Source organism: Oxyura jamaicensis, chromosome 2 (assembly GCF_011077185.1).
Source record: "Oxyura jamaicensis isolate SHBP4307 breed ruddy duck chromosome 2, BPBGC_Ojam_1.0, whole genome shotgun sequence".
In the NCBI taxonomy this organism is placed as follows: Eukaryota; Metazoa; Chordata; class Aves; order Anseriformes; family Anatidae; genus Oxyura; species Oxyura jamaicensis.
In genome coordinates this window covers 127,426,574-127,449,073 of record NC_048894.1, presented here as the reverse complement: position 1 = coordinate 127,449,073, position 22,500 = coordinate 127,426,574, and the positions used below count along the sequence as shown (strand labels likewise).

At 37.2% G+C, this 22,500-nt stretch overlaps 1 protein-coding gene across 5 annotated transcripts in view; it reads right to left on the bottom strand.

The window, feature by feature from the left end:
• ZFHX4 (zinc finger homeobox 4) overlaps positions 1 to 22,500 on the bottom strand; it is a 151,762-nt gene that overhangs the window by 4,646 nt on the left and 124,616 nt on the right. For 4 of the 5 annotated variants that reach the window (XM_035318426.1, XM_035318428.1, XM_035318425.1 and 1 more), the window contains exons 5-9: positions 20,599 to 20,715; positions 14,114 to 14,247; positions 13,760 to 13,960; positions 11,946 to 12,063; positions 5,752 to 11,148 (exon numbers count right to left, since the gene is read on the bottom strand). In XM_035318426.1, the coding sequence (XP_035174317.1) occupies positions 5,752 to 11,148; positions 11,946 to 12,063; positions 13,760 to 13,960; positions 14,114 to 14,247; positions 20,599 to 20,715 (5,967 nt within the window). The remainder of the gene's footprint in view (positions 1 to 5,751; positions 11,149 to 11,945; positions 12,064 to 13,759; positions 13,961 to 14,113; positions 14,248 to 20,598; positions 20,716 to 22,500) is intronic. The other variant, XM_035318427.1, reaches the window with a different exon arrangement.

Here is a 22,500-nt window from a genome sequence, read left to right as displayed (position 1 = left end):
GCTTCCCTCTAATTGATACTTTGAGAGATCTCTACTTTGTTGTTCATTTTAACTAATTTTTATCGTGCCTCTGGGATGATAAAACCCACACATCCGTCACCTAAGAAACCTGGTAATTATGGTGCTCACTACAAGTAATTAGCTCTCAAATAAAAAGGAATCTTTATCCAAATTGCTGGGGGGGAAAGCAATAATAATAAAGAAAGAAAGATGTTTAGATAAGGAAATATCAACAGGAAATGACCACTCAAAAATCTAACAGAACAAGCAACCAGGTCAACACTATTAATGGGACACCACAGAGCTTACATTTTCATTTTTGAGACTTTGAACAGAGCTTTTCTTTACAGTGACAATCAGGTCAGTGCTGTATTTGCTGGGAAATAAGTGTAATAGCACTAAAATACATTGACACAGGAATGCTGCTGTTCTCAGCTTACTTGAAACATGCAGACATGATGTCCTCCACCTCATTAGCGAAAGCAACCTAAGGATGGACTGGGATCTGTCTTGAGGGTGCATACACACAAGAAGTATGTCTCATATATTAATGGAAAAAATCTTTTCTGTGTTTCAAGTACCCAATATAGTGCAGTGGCTGGTAACAGTCTATTAAAAAGCAACTTCTGTGAGATGTATAGTTGCTCAGAAAATTAAATGATGGCACAGGGTAGAAAAGGCAACTAACTGTAAGGGGCTGTACATTACACCCATTGTCATTTTTTCAGGCAAGTAAGTTTGCTAGAGGAAAGAACACTCAAAGTGTGTGATGCACACAGAATTGTAAAAGCAAAGTGAACAGCTTACTAGTGAATGGATAAGAGAACAATAAATGCAGTCTCTGTAATGGAGGTTAGATGGGTATTAGCTACTAGGAAGCACTAATGGAGTGAACAAGAATGATGCTTAAATCATCAATATCCAGGTGCTTAGCATTACTTAGGAATAAAGCAATTAGGATTCAAAGGGAATAATTATCAGATTTTAAAAGATCCCATTTAATGTTTGTCACTGTGTCTTTACTCTATTTAATGGTAGGGGAACACTAAGGAGTTAAAAACCATCGTGAACATGGATTAGATAGTACAGTGAAACAAGTCACAACAGTTATAATTAAGAAGTAGGTAATTGTCACAGTTACCGCACAGTGACATGGTATTGTTTGCCCCTATGCTTTCAGCAGGACGTAACAGGCAATTGTGTATGAAGTCTGCTGAAAATGTTTCAGATGATAAATACTGTAGATGGAAAACTCAAGAATGATGCAATCAGTATGAACTGCTGCCCCAGCTTTGTTGTGTTTTTTGGACTGTTGGCTACTTACAATTTTTTCTGATTTCTTTCTGTTCTTAATTTCTTCAACCCTTACACATCAGTTGTCTTCATTCTGCTCACATTGATGATGACCACAGCAGCCAAGATCGATTACATTTTTCAGATATTCTTTGGAATTTAGTTGAAAGCATGGAATGCATTTAAATATCCAGACAAGCTGCTTTGGAAGAATTAAATCCATCTATTTTATTGAAAGTTAAAGGTGGAGCTGAGGGTATAAAACTAAATGAATAAAATGTGATGAGAGAAATGCTCCATTTTCAGTCATGAGAGATGTAAAATAGAAAATTCACTAATCATGAAGAAACATTCCAATCTTCCTAAACTCTTTTAATTGACTCCAAAAAATGAGAGATTTTTCTTTCTCTAAGAGGAATCAGAAGACTAAAAATATAGAAATGAAACTGCTACCAATGGGCCAAATTCAAACAGAGAACAGAATTTAGTACCCTAATAACAAGGAAAGTAATTGCTGCTGAATCAAATTTCCCTCCTGATAAGATTTTAAAAATCACTAAGTACATATTACCCAGTGATGTGTGCATTCTTGGAAAAAGCTGCTGTGAATCTTCAAGGCAGCCCAGGTTTAAGTGATATGCAAAAAAACTATGGTAATGATGATGACATTAAAAGGTTCATAGAACCACTATTAATAGCTAGAGGCAAGATGAAGCACTAGTTTTCTGCAAGGCATCACAGGCAAAAACACAAAGCTAAGAAGAAAAAAGAATATGAATTTCAAGAACTTCTTAAAAAAAAAAAAAAAAAAAAAAAAAAAAAAAAAAAAAAAAACAGGTGAACCCTTCTATCTACAGTGATCTAGAAAACAATAAGGTGCTTGAAGAACAAAGGCAAGCCAGAAATAAAATTGTGTATGTATTCTGTATGTATTGCAATTCCACCAATAACTCCATATTAGGAATTATGCTGAGCAATGCCATTGAGAACTCACTCAGTATTTGATGCCCACAAGATGATATAATTATGTTACCTATGTATCCTATACGTGAGAATATACTTGGATACATCATTCTAGAACCACACAATAACTCTAACATTGCAAAACACTTGTTTCAGAACCTAATAACTGAATTGAAAGTTAATGGGTCCTTTCAGTCAGAAATGGAGAAATTAATCTTATTTTGATGAGTGTAATAAACTTTGCAAATAGAAGTCCAGTCTGAGCAATATATAAAGGAGATAAAATTAAGCATAATATAAATATTTCCCTCGAGTGACTTAGCACTGTTGTTCCATTTCAAACCTGTTGTAAAAAACAAATATTTTATTTAGAAAATAACAGTATTTTGCAAAAGTTAGTTGTTTTTACTCCTTTTTGGAAATTCATAAAGAGCAATGTTGGATGCAAGTGAAATCCCTCATAATATAAGTGAAACTAAAAAGGCTCAGTTCTCCATCTATCATGAGTAAAGAGAAGGACAAAAGAGAATTTTAAATTTGATGCTTATTACTGTAATTTCAGAAGTTCCCTGTCTTAGCAAGCAGCAGATATTTTCTTTACAAGTGAGTATTGTACTAATTCTGACATTTGTCCTTTAAACAAGCATGTAGGACAGAATAGATGTGTTTTACAACAGGAAATACCAACCCTGTAATCATCAATGAGAACAGGTAAATATTTGAATATAAGAGGTCCTAGTGAGATTTTTTCTGAAGTGCATTTTCAGATTTGGGGCCAAAAGAGAAGAAACGATACAGTTTTAGAAGAATTCACAAGAAGTAGCGTTGAAGTATAGAATAGTAATCAGGGAGTTAGCTTCAGAAAATCTTTCACGCAAAGAATGATGCAGAACAATTGTCCTGCTAACTGAGAATATAAACACTGCTAGAAGAACCATATCCAAAGAAAAGCTTGCTTGGAAGCCTGCTTCCAAACAAATCATTCTTAAACACTTAGCATCAAATATGAATCTGAATTATCAACCAAAGCAAGGTATAGAAGAAAATAGAAAAGGGCTAATTAGATGCAGGAAATACTGGTGTTGAGTACATACTGGAGAAAATCTAAGTATATTACTTTTTTTTTTTTTCTTTCTTTTAATATATATAATGAATGATTAAAATAATCTATTATTTCCATTCACTATAACCGCTCCATTTTGTGTCATTAGGCAATGGAGATTTATGAATATAAGTATTTGCCAATGAACAAAAGGGGGATGCGGGGGCTATTTAGCATTTGGCAGAAGGGAAAAAAACAAGACTCTACTAGCTGTTTTACATGGTGGGCTTTTGCCCACAATGGGCTAATTAACTTTAAGAAGATGCAAGATGAAAGGGGCGAAAAATCCATCTCAATTGTCAGAGCACTGTGTATGCTATGATACTAATGATTTATGTTTATCTTAAAGAGCAAATTTGTGGAAATTAGAAAATATAAAAAGTTACTATAGAGCACTTGGCCTGTTTACTTGGCATTCTGTTTTTATACTATTAACAGCAAAACTTAGATTCTGAGTCTGAATTGATGCTAGTAAGTTTAACAGTAGCAGAGAACATTTCCTAAAAACTGAACTCAGTTATTTTTAAAAGTAAACGGTGAGGAAGGACATTGGCACAGTTCTGGCTGATGCCAAGTAACATCGTCTTAAACAATGCCTGGGTGAACACCATGGGTGTTCAGCCATTCCCAGGTGTCACTTTGAATGTGGTCTTCCTGTTTTTGAGACTAGAACAATGTAATGATACGTTCCCAAGCAAATTTATTTTACTAGTATAGCCCAAGTCTGAGTTTTCTGGAGCCTATTTTACCTGAAGGTCAAACTAACCAAATCTATTTAGCAAAGTTATATGGGGAAACCATATCTATAATTTTAATGAACAATGACCAGCCATTTTTGGACCTGGACACTGTATGCCATTAAGAAGGAAATACAACAACTTTATATTTCCTTTATATGCACTCTCTGTGCCAATAAATGTTTGACAAAAGCCAGAGGGCAGTCAGCCAGAGACTCCATTGTGGAAGGAAAGCCATTCTGATCCAATGAAAAGAAAAGAAAGATGCTTTGACCACCACTTAGGGAAACAGTAACATCATCATCATCAATCAAACCAGAGCTGCGTAGCAGAGAAGTCATTGCTTAAGTCTTAGTTTGCCTAAAAATACTAGTGATTAAGCCCCTACCTTACCTACAAAAAAAATAATAATAAATAAATAAATAAATAAATAATAATTTAGAGACCAACAGCAAATGGAATTACTGGATAAAGTGAGGTGAAATATCTCACCCAGCTCCCTACCTCTGGTGTGCATGCATTTGATATGTGTAAAATTAGAGGATAAATGGGAGACCTTCAGTCTGCAAAGCTGTACTCACAGTGAATTCTGACTGCAAAATCGGAGCCTATTACACACACACCAAAAAAAAAAAAAAAAAAAAAAAAAAAAAAAAAACCTTCATTTTTGAGGACTAAACAAATCATTCTGCAGAAAATTTGATTCTTTAAGTTTAGTTACTTATTTCAAGAAGTGTTTTCCAATTTGAGCAAAGCAAAACAGTTATGTGTTCAGTTGAAAAGCACAAGTCCAAATGTAATGTTGCATGTCTGCAATAATTTTACCAATTAGGGTTAAGAAATATTCGGATACCCCTGGAATATGGATAACAATGAAACTACCAGTAGTAATTAGCCTTCAACAGAAAACTTATTCTATCAGTCAGTTATTCAGAAATATTGTAGAGGGTCTTAGGCAACATTTTTTTTAGTATTTATTGTCATTTAAACCACAGATTGAACTGACTTAAGGTGTGGACCAAATGCCTGATGATCCAGTAGTATGGGAATAACTATTCTACAGTTCATCAGACATTATTTTAAATGTTTGCATACAAACATTTAAAATATTCTGGATTCGTGGATTAGACAAGATTCTAATCCACGTTTTGCCTACAACAGCATCATTCAGAAAAAAAAATCCCCTGTAATATTTTTATTATTTCACTGGTGATGTTACAGAAGTCTAATATAGACTAAAAACTTTTCTGTTGATTAGATTTCAATTAAAATTATATTTTTCTGTTTAGGGAAAACAGAGATATCATCCAGGCTGCAGCAACAACTAAGAATTGCACTGAGTACACCTTATGGAAATATTTTTTAGCTACTCACACCAGCCTCATAAGCATCACAGAACTGCAGGATCACAGAATGGTTAAAGTGAAAGGGACCTCTGGAGGTCATCTGCTTCAAATAGCAGGTTGCCCAAGGCCATGTCCAGGTGGCTTTTGAAGCTCTCCAAGGAAGGAGACTCCACAACCTCTATGGGCAATCTGTTCCAGTGTTCTGTCACACAGTGATATGAATGCATAATATGCTGTTTTAGAAGGGGATGGTGACTAGGTAAATTGATCAAATTAATAAAACAAGAAAATCATCCCCTTATAGACTTACTGTTTGAACTTTGTGGAAATCCAGGTAAGGAGGATGGACCATTCATTCCAGGCAGAAGAACAGGAGGAAGGCCAGGGAGTCCTGGATAAGCTGCTGGCAAACTGATACCATGAAGAGAACTGCTGTCCATCATGCCTGGTTGCTGTACTGTTAATCCTAGCACATCGGTAGCCTTCTTTATGCGATCCAGTTCTTGTTGTGCCATCAGCTGTCTAACTGTTGTAGGAGCTAAATAATCTTTCTCCCGATCTAGCTGACTTCCCACAGTTTCTCTCACTTTTGTAATATGTTGTTTGGAAAATATGTGATCTCTTATGGACAAACGTGCGGAATATTTCACACCACATAGAGAGCATTCGGGCTTGGCTCCATCAGGCCCAGTCTGATTTATCATGAATGGCTTCCCTATGTTAATTTTGAATTTCTTTTCTTTAGCCCGTGCATTCTGAAACCAGACTTGGACCACACGTTTGGGCAGACCAATCTCATTCCCTAGCATTTCACATTCTTGCATTGTTGGAGTCCGGTAGTCACTAAAGCAAGCCTTGAGAACTTTAAGCTGGAGGTTACTCATTTGTGTTCGGAAACGTTTGTGGCCTGGCCGATCACTGTTTTTGGATTTAAAGGGATTGCTAGCTCCAAATGGATTAGGTGAACTTGGATCAGCTATGCTTGAAGTTTCACTGCGGTCAGCATTATCATCAGGGTCATCAGTAATGTAGTAACTTTGGTCATGATCACCATCCTTGTCACTGAAATGTATTGAGGGGCTTGTTAGGGAAAAGAGAAATTTATCATCAGTATTCTCATTTGTAGGTGTAGTTGCAGTTTTTGTTATCGTATCATTTGCAAGTGGTTTTGGTTCTTTGGGAGGTGATGCAGGCTTTGCATCCCCTGAACTGCCAGTCGTGCTTTCCATTTCATTGTTCCCCTCATCTCCTGTTGTGGCATCACTAATTGCTGTATTAATTGATGAAGTCTCATCAAAGTCAGTCTTGTTTTGATCATATCCAGAGTCAGTAGGAGGGGCATTCAAATTTTCTATATCCTCACTAGACTCTGCTTTAAAAGAAGAAGGACTTAAGAGATTCTTCGGTGACATTTCTGCAGTTTTGCTAACAGGGGTTGATACAGTGGAGGCTAATTCATTTTCACTTGATAATTCAGTTTTTGCTAATGACAATGATGGATAATCAAAAAATATGTACTTTTGGGGACTTTCTCCTCCATCTTCAGTTGATATCAAAGGACTTGGAGGCAAACTATAACCTGCCTGTTTCCCTTCATTCCAATGTCGAGAGCGAATATGACTTTCTAAAGCTGATTTTGCTTTAAACAGAGCTCGACAAAAAGGACATCTTTTATGGGACTGGGCTGGACCAACTGCACGGAATTGTCCTTTTCTTTCTCGGGCTCTTGTATTCTGAAACCAGACTTGTACAACTCTCTTTTTAAGTCCCACTTCACGTGCAATGTGATCTAACATCTTTCTGGTGGGGTTGGAATCTAATAGGTACTTTTCATAGAGTATTTCCAGCTGCTCTGGAGTAATTGTAGTTCTTAAACGTTTATCACGATGTTGATCTTCTCCACTGTTTCCTCCCTCTTTCTCACTACAGTTATTGTCTTCTTTATCATCCAATTTTCGTTTCATGGAACCAGAAACTGTAGCAGGGTGTGTCGTGTGTGATGAACCAGTCTGTGGTGGCATCTGAGCAAGAGAACTATTAAGTAACTGTCCAGTCATCAAAGGATTATTGGGGTCAAATATCATATAGGGCATATCCATTGGTCTTTCTAAAAACTGTGAGTGAAGAAATTGGTTTTGGGCTGCTAGGAAATGCATGTGCTGGTGCTCTTGCCAAAGTTCTAGAGTTGGAAAGGCAACTGTACACTGATCACATTGGTACTGTAATAACTGAGGAGGTAGACTGTTCTGTAGAGGAGTCATTGAAATTGGTAAAGGACTGGATGGAACAGGTGTAGTTTGTGATGCAGAAGGAGGTCTCCCTACTATTTGTGATGATTTTTGTTGCTGTGGTTGAGAGGCTGAGGGCTGAGGATCAGAAGGGGTTACTGGAGCAGACTGTACTGGTTTGGTGCTTTGGGAAGTTGTATCAGTTTGCTTAGAGATGTTTTCATTTTGTTTTGTTTTTTCTGTGGACTCTGGTTTAGGAGAAGCCTTCTCAGGTTCTGGTTTGGGTGATGGAATCAAAGGAGTACTAGAACCAGAGCCAGAGCTCACTGCTGTGACTGCCAGGCTTTTTGATGAGTCACTTTGGCCTGAAACTGTGCAGTTCTTATACACTGTTTGATCAGAGGCATCCATGGAATCTTCAGTTTGGCTTTCATCTTGAGCATCATCATCTTCATCTTTATAACACTGCTTTTTCTGGTGTGTAATCAAATCAAAGATCCTGGGAAAAACTACACTGCACTTTTTGCACTGATATTGCATGTTACTAGTTCGAATGTAGCGCTCATTTGTCAATTCCCTTTTCTCATTGTCTTTAGTTTCAGCTTGATTTTCATAACTTTTGCGAGCTTTTTGTCGTGCATTTTGGAACCATACAACAATAACTCGAGTAGGTAGGTTAAGAACAGTTGAAAGTTGTTCAATTTCATCATCCTTTGGATAAGCATTTGTATCAAAAAAGTCCTGGAGGACACGAAGCTGGTAGTCAGTAAATCGTGTCCTAGATGATCTCTTGCTGAAAGATGCATCAGACTTGTAAGGTTCTACAGTTGAAGGTTGGGGATCTATTCTGATATCTTCCAACACTGTTATGGGAGGGTTGCTGAAGTTATATGGAGAATCTTTATTTCTCTGTCGTTCTTTAAACAGTGTATTACGAAACCAGTGCTTGATAACTTTCTGTGAAAGACCAGACTTCTCAGCCATTTCTTGGATCTGTTCTTCACTTGGAGAATTGTTAATATCAAAATAAGCCCGCAATATTTTTAACTGGTCATCTGTAATTCTTGTACGTGGGCGCTTGAACTGAGAGTGGCGCAGGAAATTGGGATCTAAGCCCAGCTGCTGCTGACAAAGCTGGGTAAGATCTGCAGATAAAGTATCCATTGGTGGCAACTGGAGGGCAAGCTGAGGAGGCAGTGCAGGATGCTGCACTGGCTGCATCATAATTGGAGGGAAGAGTGGGAGATCAAGTGAAACTGGAAGCTGGACTTGAGGTGGGGCTGATGGCGGTGGTGGTGGTGGAGGAGGTGGTGGTGGTGGAGGAGGAGGTGGTGGTGGTGTCGGTGGTGGAGCTTGTAAAGGAGTGGGAGCTGTGTTTTGAATTTTTCCAGCCCCAGCTGAAGAAGGCTGAGAAGGAGTTGGAGGAGGAGGAGGTGGCGGCGGTGGAGGAGGTGGTGGTGGCGGCGGCGGTGTTTCTGGAGAAGATGGAGAAATTGGATAAAGCTTGTCATATGCCTCCCTGTACTGCCGGGCAAATTTTTCTAATGCTCCATATGGAAAAAATTGTCCATGCACATGTTCTTGGTGACTCTTCAAAATAAGAATATTGGAAAAGAGCTTACTGCAGGTTCCACATTCCAGTTTGTCTGTATTTTCACCTTCACCAGTCTTGCTTTTTTTCTGCACTTTTTGTCTGTTCTCATTGTATTGGATAACTAACTCAAACCCAAAGTTCTCCAACAAAGCCTTGGCTGCATTCCCCCTTGCTCCAGAAGCTATTCTGGGTGGTGGGATGACTGGTTCTGATGATTTTGGCTTCTTCATGTCTTTGTTTTCTTTTAGTCCTTCATTCTCATTAGTAAATTCTTGCTTTGGCTTCTCTTGTTTCTCAGAAATCTCTTCAGACTCCTTATATGATGGCATATCCTTTATCAATTGGCAGTCAGTACTTACTAAGCTGTTTTGCTCTGCTTTCATCAGCTTGTTGCTTTGCTGCTGCTGTTTTTGAGACTGAAGTTGGGGTTGAGTGGATTGGTACTGTTGTGCTTGTTGCTGCAGTATCTGAAGTTGTGTTTGGCCAACATGGTGCTGAGTTTGAATTTGCTGCTTCAAATCTTCTAGCAGTGATCCTGTCATACCAGCCATTCCAGGCATACCGAATGTGGCAGAACCAGGCAAACCCAGATCTGGGCTTAAGCTAAATTCTGTCCCAGGTATATAGAATGGGAAAAGGAACTGAGGCTGTTGAAATTGTAAGAGTGTTTCTGGTGTCATCGGAAAGTGAGGCAAAAAAGCTGGGTTTAGAAACTGGGGTTGAAAGAACGCAGCTTGCTGTTGCAGTTCATGCTGTAGTTGCATTTGAAGTTGTGCTGGTGACTGGGGTGGGTGATGTGTAGGCTGAGCAGAAATTAATTCAGAAGCTTGCTTTTTATTTAGTTCTTTGGCATCTAAATGAGTTTCTTTGCTGTTAACTGCTGGTAAGCTCATAGAATCTAGCATTCCTTGGCTGGGGCTATTAACATTTGCTGCTACACTATTTCCACTACTTATATTACCACTTGGTTCTAATTTTGCAGCCCTTGCCTTTGTCTGATGGAGCACAGATCTCATATGGATTTCCAATGTAGAACTTTGGCTATATGCAACATTACAAATGCTGCACTTGTAGGGTTTGTTGTCAGTGCTGCTGTTAGTGTCTTGAGGGACAGGACTTGATGCTTCCTGCAAAACCTTTTTGAGTTTATGTAGATGGGAGACTGAGTTATAGTGGACCAAGAGAATGTTCTTTTGGGTGAAAGACTCTTTACACACTGTACACTTATATGGGCGAGATGGATCTAGAAATTTTTCCATAGTAAAATTTGGCCCTTTTCTAAAAGGTAAGGTCCGCTTTGGTTCTGAGCCCATATCATCTGGAATAGAGCTACTATCACTTCCTACAGGACTTGCTTTTCCTTCCTGATCCATCTCATAATCTCTTTCTATTTCCTGTTCGAGTGCATGATCATCTTGTCCCATACTTTCACTTTCTGCCCAAAGCTCACCATTGACAGGTAAAGATGCGCACAGCTGCTGAAGTTCAGATTCATTGAGTTCAGGGTGGCCTGCTTCCAAGTGTTTTTTTAAAGCCTGGAATGTACGGAAGCTACGTTGGCAAAGGCTACACATGGTAGCTGCCCGAATAGCATGATATTGGGAATGTATCTGAAGCTTCTGCATAGTCTTAAAAGCCAAGCTACAATGGTTACAACGGTACTTATAGACATGGCGATCAGAAACAGAGAGCTGTTGCTTCTTCTGCTGTTCATTTAGCTGATCTGGCATTGAGTCAGTGGTCTTTATATCTCTACTGCTACTCTTATTCCAATCTGCTGTTTCAGTAGATTCCTTAGGTGGCTTCTGTTCCTCATTCTTAATTTCCATTCCAGCTTTTGATTCATCCATCCCAGGAGTACTTTTCTCATCTACAGGACTTTCACCTAATTAAAGAAAGTGAAGTGTCTTTTATGCAGGTAGAAGAGAATAGCACATAATATTAGTGTTTTTTGTTTTGTTTTGTTTTTCCATTGGAAATCAAGAGAGGCTATGTATGCTACGTGCTAATATATGTAATAAAATGCAAGCATGATGATCAAAGTGACAGTAACAGTTGGTCCAATAGCAGCACAGGGCTTCTCTTTTTCATAAGGTAGGAGCTTACTGGTATAATGTGAGTATTAAACAGTAAGAATGAGGGAGGGAGTAGAAATGGGGACAATAGTTAGGACAGGTGATTAAAAAGATAGGCTAGGAGGAAAGTGGTCCGAGGACAGAGGGAGGAGCATACTGTGAGAGACAGCAAAGCAACTTCCCAGCACAGAGAGCACAGGATAAGAAACCTATTATTGCAAATGAAGTCAGGGTTATTTGCCTAACATTACCCACAGAAGCTGGTGAAAGTGCCACTGTGTTTTAGGAGAGGGCCTTATTTGTTGGATAAACAAGGAGGGTCTTGCCTTCAAAGAGGTTAGGCACTACTGCATGATTAATTTTACCTCTACCGCAAGGAACCATTCTCATATACACGTACATCCTAATAGCTTTGCATGGGTGCAGATAGCCAAATTCAGGCCCCTTGATACTTTTTTTTTTTTTTTTTTTTTTTTTTTTTTTATCTCTGTGTCTATATGCAAGCCAAAAAGGATTCACTTTACTAAGAAGGAAACAAGTGGTTTATTCCTAAATTGTCCATACCTAGCTTCCTAGCTTTTACATGTCTGGGCTATTTCTTGCATACCTGAATATTTCCCAGATCCCTCTGCTGTAATGGTTGCAGGTGTGTCACGTTCAGATTTCTCTGAAGCAGCTGCTGGCAATAGCATACTATTAGGCATCATGACATCTGGTACAGGAACCTTTGAAAGTCAAGAACACAGTATTATTAAAGGAAAAGTCACACTATTTAGTATTATACAGCAGTATTAGATTATTACAGCAGTACTAAAAGAAAAGGAGAAAGAAAACTAATTTGATTTTGTTGATCTCCGATTATATATTGCTCATTAAAGAACCCTTTCAATTCTTCCTTTTTTTTTTTTTTTTTTTTTCCATTTAAGTCGCAATGTGATGGTTGGCCTACCACCACAACATTATAAATGAAGGAGTTGTCTACGGATACAGGAATGAATGCTTAAAGAGCTGGATCTGAGATTTCAAAGTACATGTCCTACTAAAAAATCAAGACAACTAGAAATAAGACACTAAGCTTTTCTTGGGAGATCTGTTTTCTAACTGAATCTACAACTTAATAATAACATTCTACACCTGACTGTGTGTTTACTGACATTGATTTGTGTAATGTTGAGATATTATTTTTCACAGAAATTTATTGTTTTGATATGGCCTGTGCAATTTCTCAGTCAAGAACAGGATTTCTTAGGTGAGTTCAGATGGGATTCTTTCTTCAAACAGAGTTTGCTGGATAAGGCATTCAACCTAGATATGGGACTGTACTGGGTCTGGCTGGGATGGTAACTTTCCCTGCAGCAGCCCATACAGTGCTGCGCTCTGCACTTGGAGCTAGAACAGCAGTGGTATCACACCGGTGTTGTGTCTGCTGCTGAGCAGTGCTGGCACAGCATCAGGACTCTCTCCAACCCTCCTAGGGGGTGGGCCAAACAGTGAGAAAGAAGCATCACCAGGGCAGCTGACCTAAACCAACCAAAGGGATATTCCATACCATATGATGTCACACCATAAAAGGTGGAAAAAGGAAGAAGAGGGGAGGGGTGGGCTCTCATTGCGAAAACGTCTGTCCTCCTCCCGAACACCGGCTACGTGCGTTGAGGCCCTGCTTCAAGGATGTGATCAAGCATCGCTCATTTGTGGGAAGTAGAGAGTAATTTCTTTCCTCTGTATTTCCACATAGCCTTTACTTGTTTTGTTTTGTTATTCCCTTTCCCCCTCCCTCTTCCCCTTTCCCTTTTTTCCCTTTAGTTGATTTGTTTAATTAATAATAATATTTCCTTTATATATATATATATATATTCTCTTTAATTAAATTATCCTTATCTCAACCCGTGAGTTGTTCTTTCCTTTACTTCTTCCCCTCCTCATCTGAGGAGGGGGAGTGAGAGAGCGGTTGTGGTGTTCAGGTGCCTAGCACAGTAAAACCACCACAGGGACAAATCAAGTCTGTGCCCAAACCAGGTGAGGTACTTGAAAACAGGTATTCCTTATTCCAAAGAACTGCCCTACCTGCTTCACTCTCTCTCTTTTTTTTTTTTTTTTTTTTTTCTCTTCCCCATGAAAAATCTAAATGACACTTGTATTCTCCAACAAGCATTTTATGGGTTTGCACTTAGAGGCACAGACAGGCTTTGTTTTTCCAAGGTAAAGTCAATGAGGAACTGCAGGTTTTCAGCATCTTTGAAATCTACCTCCAGTCATTTTCCCAAGGGACATCAATCACTGGATGAACTGGCAACATAATCTAAGAAACCTGACCTGCTCCCCATATCATGTTACCCAAATACTATGTCACAACAAATACATTGCCACAAGGCCTGAATACATTTCTGTAGCATGTACATCAGTATTTGGAACACTTACTGTCATGAGCAGCTTTTCCACACAGTCAGGGGACACACTGTGCAGATGGGTCAAATGAAGCTGGAGATGCATTTTGTTGCTGAGGATGTCCTGGCAGAGGGGGCAGCAGATAACAGGTTGCATTGAATGCTGTGACAGGACATGCATCTGGATACGATTTGGGTCCCTACTATTGTAGTTACAATAAGGACATTGATAGAACTGAAAAACATTAAATTAAGATGCAGGCTATTAGTCAGAGTGCTTTTAATAACTTGATGATTGTGCTATTTTAATAGCACATCATCTCTGTTTTATTTTTGAGTTATTTGGAAAAGTTCTAGAATACAATTAAATTCTTACATTTTCCTTTACCTGCTCATGACAAAATTTATTGTCCTCTGGAGGCTTTGATTTTTTAGCTGCACCATCCTCTTCTTTTGCCAGAAGAAGCTGTTGTGCCCCTACCACAGTGTTCACTTTTGGTTCCTTCTCTGGTGTGACTATTCCTGTTCCGAAAACATAATTTTTAAGAACACATTTTAAACTTTAAAATATCCTATTTTACAAAGAGGCTGTGGTACTAAAGGTCTGTGTTGTCTCTGTGGGTATTTTTTTCAAGTTCTGAGAAAAAAAAAAATGAAAAAAAAAAAAAACCACTGGTAAGTATAAAGATGAAAATACATTTTTATCCTTGATGGAGACACTATAAACACATTTTAAAATCGACTCTTCTCTACTGTTTAGATAACCTAGGTTGCCTTTAAAAATTAATCAATAATATGCTTTATTTAGCAGCTCAGTGTGAATTTGTGTATTACAATAAAACAAATCAGCTTTTGCTTAAAAATCCTGTTTTCCAAAATAATTAATTTGCTGATGTTTAATTACCCTCTCTCTTTTCTAAACTGTCTGAGCAATATGATTATTGTGCTGTTTTGATAACTCCTGCCTAGTTACAATTCTGAAGCTAAATATAGTGAGGCTTTAAAAGAAATACTGTGGAGAATAGGATTTCAGAGATAAATTAATATTAATTATATACAAAGATCAGTCATTTGGTATTGCCTTAGATGTTTACACTGTGAATTTTTATAGTCTGGCATTTGTGATCAAAACCAGAATATAATTGTTTTCTATAGATAGTTCTACTACTAAGTATTAAATACTATATTTAATATTATGCCTGAACTATCTGTGTAACATGACCCAGTCTTGCACACATCAAAGAAAGGAGTGCAATTCTAATTTCCCAGTCCATCAGAAAATTCTTTCCAGCGTCAATTTGCCAGATAATCTCTTCTGCTAGGCTGGATATTACAAGAGCATTGGGTAGGCATGTCACATACATCTCACGACAAACACAAAACCTCATTTACCAACCATTCCAATCTCATCATAGTGCAGCATCATCTGACCTTTTTTCTGCTGTTTATTATGAGTATTTCTAATTTTAACTTTCAATTTTCACCATCTTCCAGTCAATTTGCAACTAAATTATTTCCAGGGTGAGGACACTATCACTGGACACTGGGTGCAAATACATCTTGAAATGCAATGAAGCTAAACCATTGATTGCTATCAGACCCAACATAAATATATAGTCCAGGGGTAATCTGATTGTATGCTGTGCATGAAGATTTATCTTCATTTTTTTCAATCCACATAAGGTTCATATAAATGAACAAATTGCACCTCATTGCACAATAACCTAGGATTAATTTAAAAATAAGGTCATGAATGTTTTGGCAACAAAGTAAACATGAACAAAGAAAATGCTTCTATTTTTTCTGTATAAAAAACTAAGAACTTTTTTATAGTTATCAATATCATATACAATTTGTGCAATGCTTGATATTAAAAGAGCAGCATTAAAGAGAAGTAAAATAAGAGAAAAACGTTCAGGGTAAATATCAAATCTTCATGGTAAAATAATAAACAATTGAAAACTGAATCATACAGAGACATATTCTGAAGGGTATTTACAAAAAAATCTTATGACTTATACATTAATGTTGATTTCCCCACACATTCTTCTTTCCTAACATGGTAATTATTTCTTTTGGTGTAATTTAGGCCAGTAATTCTAGCATGTTCTTGTTCAAATTATTTATTCTTGTCATATTTTCCTACTTTTAATGACCAATTTGTCAACATAGTTTTAATATCTGTACAAGCTGCTTTCTGGAGCCCCACCGATTTTTTACTCTCTCAGGAACGGCTCCTGGAGGCCTCATTTAGATGGCTCACTAAGGGTTGTGCTTACAACCTGAAGGACTGGCGAAGCTCTAAAGGCAAAATTTACATGATATAACAACAAAAGACACCATTTTATTACTCAGTTTGGTTTATTATAATACAGTACTCACTGGCTTAGCTGTATTTACTTGGCAAGACACCATTATTATTTAAATGTCTTAACTGTGAGAATTATACAAAATAAAAAAGTGACATACTATATTAACAGAGAAAGGTTGCATCTCAGGTTTTAGAAGGATAGGTTCAAATTATTAACCTCTCTTCATTTCCAACTGTCAAAAATGTCTAACAGTTGACTACTGTTTCTTACCTTTATCATATGTCACTTTTAAAATGTTCCTTTATAAAGACAAATGGGCCAGAATCTCAGCTGGTGCAGAATCTATTATACTGGATGCTGAATTTAAAAACCAAAAGAAAACAATTCTGCCTTCTCTTCCTCTTCTCACATTAGATTATTTTCAACATTTTCTTACAGAAATTAGGATCCCAATTCTGCTCCAAAATCCATTTTAGAAAATGCATATAACTGTGTTTTTGGCATTGGCATATAACTGCTAATGAAATTTAGCTTGGAGCGCACTCTGCATGTGCCCAGGCACACACAAGGTTAATATTACACATCATCTTCCACCACAGGATAGGACAACTTAATTACTTCAAAGGGCCAATAATAATCATAAATCACATAGTTCTTGTTTCAATAAAAACAAATATTTTTTTGGTTAAATTTTCTTTTGTGGTTAATATAATAAAACCATAGAATCATAAAACACTGTGCTGGGGTCAATAAATGCATAACAAAGCACAGTTTTTTACTATGCTTATTATGATATTTATATAAATTGTTGAAATTTACAGAGCCTTTGTTGTTTTTGTTGTTGATGTTGCGCTGGATTCATTCAGTGCCAAACACCGTTACTTCTTAAAGGACCGAAGTTACATCTGGCCTATAGCAAAGCATATGTGACTGAAGTTGGCACACACACACACACACACACACACAATTGGGGGGGGGTGGGGGGGTGGGGGGGGGGTGATTCTTTGCCCTGGAGCAAAGCCACTCGACCCTGTGCATGGTGAGGACGGAACTCCCCAAACAAGAGCAGCAGCAGCACTTTACACCTGGTCCTCGCCTGTCACAAGTGTACCTGCCAAAAGCAAATGAGGTTTGACTGCTCATGCAAGTAAATCATCCAGCTATTACAACTTAGTGCCTTTTCTTGCTGTGTTAACTTTCTGCTTTCTCTGTTGGATTCAATGTTTTAAGGAGTTGAACAAAAAACAGGCTGAACTAAGTCATGGTCTTACAGATAGGGTATTGAAGGAGGAAAGGGAGAGGTCCTGAGCATGAAGTGTGGCACTGTTTTCATAGCTGGGTGTTCCCCTGGCATGCTGGCAGGTTAAAAAGCAGCTGTAGGAAGAGACTAAATCTTGTTGTTATTCGTGTTTTAAATATGCACTTTCTATTCTTGAGACACACTGTTGCTTTTTTCCTAATTGTGAAACACAACTGTAATTCATTTTACAACATATAATACACAGCATTATTTTAGATGAATAATGTACTTTCAATACATTTAGCTGAAAAACTAACTTTAATTATAAATAAGTGCCACAAAATAGACTAGTCAATGATTAACTGTCAGTTACAGAATTATTTAGCTTGTGTAAAATTGCTAATACAAAAATGACATAATTCACTGCAATTCAGATGCCTTCACTTTCTTAGCATCTTTGAAACCCCAAAATAAAAATATAAATGTTTGTGTGACTAACAAGGGGGAAAATGCTAAGGAAATAAAATCCTGGAAAACCTACAATGAAAATACTATTTAGTTACTTATGAATCTATGTGTTTGATAAAGATTGCAATAATTTAAGACTTCTGACACATTAGATGATGTTATTCAGCCTCAAAATAATTCTAAAATTATAATTACTGGTAGAGTATTCTTTCTAATTAGAGTAGAATGAAAGGATAATTTTCATTGCAATAATGAAGGTTAATTTCCATCCTTCCTCATGTTTACTACCTTATTAAAAAGTGCTCCCCTTAGCCATGGCAGAGACATATTACATTTTCAATGCAAATGTATTAATCTGGATAAATTCCATATTAATTCTGGCATTGCATAGAGCTGTAATTTGGATTATAATTAATCTAAAGTGGCACTAGATTTAAATGACAATATAAATGAGGCATTAGTAGGCTTTTCTATTCTGAATGAATATTCAACAAATATAACTTGCATATTGCCAAGTCTCATTTTGAAAGCTCTACTCCTTGAGATAAGGTAAGCAATACAGCACAACAGCTTACACAAACATAGTGTTACTAAATACATGTTAATCCTTTCTCGTCTAATAGATTCTATGCTAAAGAGGGGTCACAACACTTTCCTGTCTAACTTGTTAGTATTGTGATTAATTTATTGGTTTTCCTGAGATTTCTTTGGCAAGACTTGCAACACTCAATTCACGAGAAAGCCCAAATTAACATTCAATTAAACATAAGCAGTTATGCAGTCATTAGAAATACATGTCAGCTGAGTGAAAATTAAGATGATGATCTGAATGATACATATGGAGAATTAATTTAGATTATGAAAATAAAGTTTCTAAAAGATTTAGGATTTTACAGTACAAACTGCTTTCTCTAAAGCACAAAGGCAATCATGTATTTCAGCCCTTGTTTGTATATGTATCTTACTGAAAGTTATTTGTGTAATTGCTGGCACGGGAATGCAAAACAATTATGCTGTTTTTTTGTAGTGCACCCAGTAGGCATTTGGATATAGGTTTGTCCTAATTAAACTTGGCCCTTATGAGCGACTAATCCTGACGGAATTTTGAGAATTCCCCGTCAGGATTTTTTCTAGATTCCATCCTTTTTTTCTGCTTTTTCTTTTTTCTTTTTATTTTCATTTTTCTTTTTCATTTTCATTTTCTTTTTTTCTTTTTCTCTCTTTCTCTCTCTCTCCTTTTTTTTTTTTTTTTTTTTTTCTGGAGTTTTAATACTATATTCTCTCTTATACAGCTATAAATGGACTGTCTGAGAAAAAGAGAGAGCTGACAAACTCCCTGAAGTGCTTTGCAGTGTCCCCTACGCAGCATGTATGGTGGGAAATGCAGGATCCAGGTGGCCCTCACCTCTCTCTTGATGAGTGTCCAGGACAGCCCCTGGCAACACTGTGCAGGAGGACGTATGTCTGCTTTGCAGCATGGCTTTACTGCACCACAGACAGCTCTTTCCAAGTCAAAAAGCCAGCCAAGGAAGTATATATATTTTAAACCACAACATAGTTTCTTGCTCAACATCATCCTTGTCATCATCTACCTTTCTTCAGTCTCTTAATCTCAAAAAAAAAAAAAAAAAAAAAGTGACTGAAGAGTAGCTGTGGTTCTAAACTGTGATGGATACTGACCTTAGCACATCAACAAGCAAACATAAAGTAAGCTTTAATCTTTAGGTCAGTTAACTGAATTAATTCAGCACAAAAAGGGCCATACACACACACACACACATATATATATAAAGTAAATGAAAAATGTTTACTATGTAAATAGCAAATTACAGTATTGGAGAATTTGGGTGTAAAGAAACTCATATGTAAAATTATATTTTCTCTACAACTATATGTCTTTATGGAGAATACAACCTCCTTTGTATGCTGCTGTCATTGGCATACAAGGAAAAGATATATGACTACCTGAAACTAATAGGCTTCAACCTGTTTCAGCACTTCTTCTGCTTCAATGAATCTAACATAATGTAACTAGGTGTAGCATGTGGTAAAGTAGCCAATGTAATATTCATCGTGACCATAGATTTCCATCTCATACATAAAAAGCATGGTCACATATTTGCCAAATCAAACACAGAAAAAGCCTTGGGTATCTACACCAGATGCTGGCCCTGGGTTTGTTTGTGCACAAGTAAATGTCATGACATAGGAGTTTTGTTTTCAAAGACAGTAGCTTTCATTACTGGGCTTTGTCTATTCCAGGAGATCAAAATTACCCAACCCATAATCCGTTTTCAATGATATTTCTTTCTTAGGCTGAATCATCTGTAAACTTTTTCAATGGATTTTGTATATTTATTTATTTTTTTTTTTTCAAAATGCCTCAAATAAATGCCCAGGAAGAGGCCAGATTCTTGGGAGTAACTGATCAGAGAACAAGAACAGAAAATAATAACACCCCCCCATGCACATTCTTTGGGTTAAAAGGGGGGCAAAACCTGACTGAAGAAAAAATTCAAGTGGTACCTAATCCTATGCTTATGAAAAATTAATATGCCATCAGAGGAATCACAAGTACAGCTAAGATTAATGAAAGGCGCTTAAAAAATTACAAGCACACAAACTGATTTGATTAAAAAATAATCTCACTGGTCGTCCTGTAATATTCTTCAACTTATCCGCATCTATCCTGTCAGATGGTTATGATTAAAAATAGGTCAATGTGAGGCTACTGATAGAAATCACATGCAAAACGCACATGCAGTGAATAGTAGTGGGAATGTCCAGACAGTTTAAAATGAAAGAGCATTTCATAAGTTAAAAAAAGGGGAAGACAAAAATCTAGCATCTTACCAGAGTCTTTACTAGCCTTTTTGCCTTCACTATTGTCTCTCTCACTTGAGTCTTTATCATCACCAACAGCCACTGATGTACTTTTAGCAGACCCTTCTGTGTCTTCACCTTGTTCTTCTGGGGACAAGCACAGAAAAGATCTAACTTAGTGACCATTTAGCAGCACTGAAAGAGGGTGTCAAAACAGGGAGAAGGGTGAGGGGAAAGGAAAGAAAGAAGGGAAGGAACAGCACTTTAAAGAGGTTGGACATTAATAACAAATAATTTGCAATACTTCAAAATCTAGCCAGAGATTCTGAACATGTCTTTATCAGAGTATCTTCTTCCCACCAGCATGACAGCTTTAAACCTTGTCATTTCATATTCTTTAGCTAGAAATGATTTGTGTTAAAATAAAGGCACACAGATGCACAGATGCATCACACTGGCTTGAACAAAAGCAAGCCCATATAAAAATGTATCTTGAAGCCAAAAAAAGAAAAAATAAAAAAGGGGGAATTCAAATATAAATCCTATTAGTACAGCAGTATCACGCTAATTGCAGTAAGTAACTATTAGGCATTAGGTACTGCATTAAATATAAACCTCTGGCTTTCAGAAGAAGTCTCAGATTTTGTCTCCAGGGGGAGCCATTCAGGATAAATGATACAACTTGGTATATGGCTTCTGAGGAAGCAGTATTACCCACACCTCACTTACGTGTTCACACCAGCTAGATTACATGGAAATCTTCACAGTAACTCAAGCCTATTTAATTATTCTGTAAATCTTTGCTATACTGCTACTGGTGGATTAATCTGTTTATGCAGTTAGCTTCTATGCTGAGGCTGTGTTAGCACTAATCCGTGAAAGGCCCACTGTTCCTTTTCATCCTGCGATCATTTGTCTCTCACTGTGCTGATGTCACATTTTAATGAATTTTTAGCAATCTGAGTAATGCCAGATAACCAGACTTGTAACTCCCCACAGCACGGCATGCTGTTTTCATTGCAGCACCAAAAAAAAAAAAAAAAAAAAAAAAAAAAAAAAAAATCATATTTCTCAGTTCAGGTAGGAATTATATAAATTAGGAGGTGAAAGTAAAATGGGATTCGAAGCACCAGGCTGCTCAATTTCATAAAATCTTTAATGACCATATAAATTAACCCTGGAAAGGCAAAAGGTCACAGAAACACATTTGCATACACTCTTCTATTCACTTTTGATAAGCAGAGCTTTTATGTAGGGAACATGATACAATTAACCCTTCAGGAACCACACAAAATGCAACTACCGACATTTTAAGTGTCAAGCATTAACTGAAAATTACACACTGCATAAAATTTTCATTGTAAATGCTATAGTGATTGAAAGGGGAAATAGTGGCCCTCTTCGCACCCCATGTTTTATTAATAACATTCTGACAGCCAAATGAAATATCCTCTGTCATATGTAGCAGCTGAGCACAAAAAAATTGCTGCTTAGTGCCTTACTTGCCAGCCAGGCACTGAAACTGTATGCCTAGGCAAACAACCCTCAGATCGATGTGCTGACCCTATCCAATTCTCAACTCTCTGCAAAACCTTTTTTAAATCAGAAGAGGGAAAAAAGAAAAAGAAAAAGAAAAATGAAAAAAGAAAGAAAGAAAGAAAGAAGGAAGGAAAGAAAGAAAGAAAGAAAGAAAGAAAGAAAGAAAGAAAGAAAGAAAGAAAGAAAGAAAGAAAGAAAGAAAGAAAGAAAGAAGGAAAGACAGAGACAGAGAAAGAGAGAAAGAGAGAGAGAGAAAGAGAGAGAGAAAGAGAGAGAGAGAGAAAGAAAGAGAAAGAAAGAAGGAAGGAAGGAAGGAAGGAAGGAAGGAAGGAAGAGAGAGAGAGAAAGAGAGAGAGTGAAAGAAAGAAAGAAAGAAAGAAAGAAAGAAAGAAA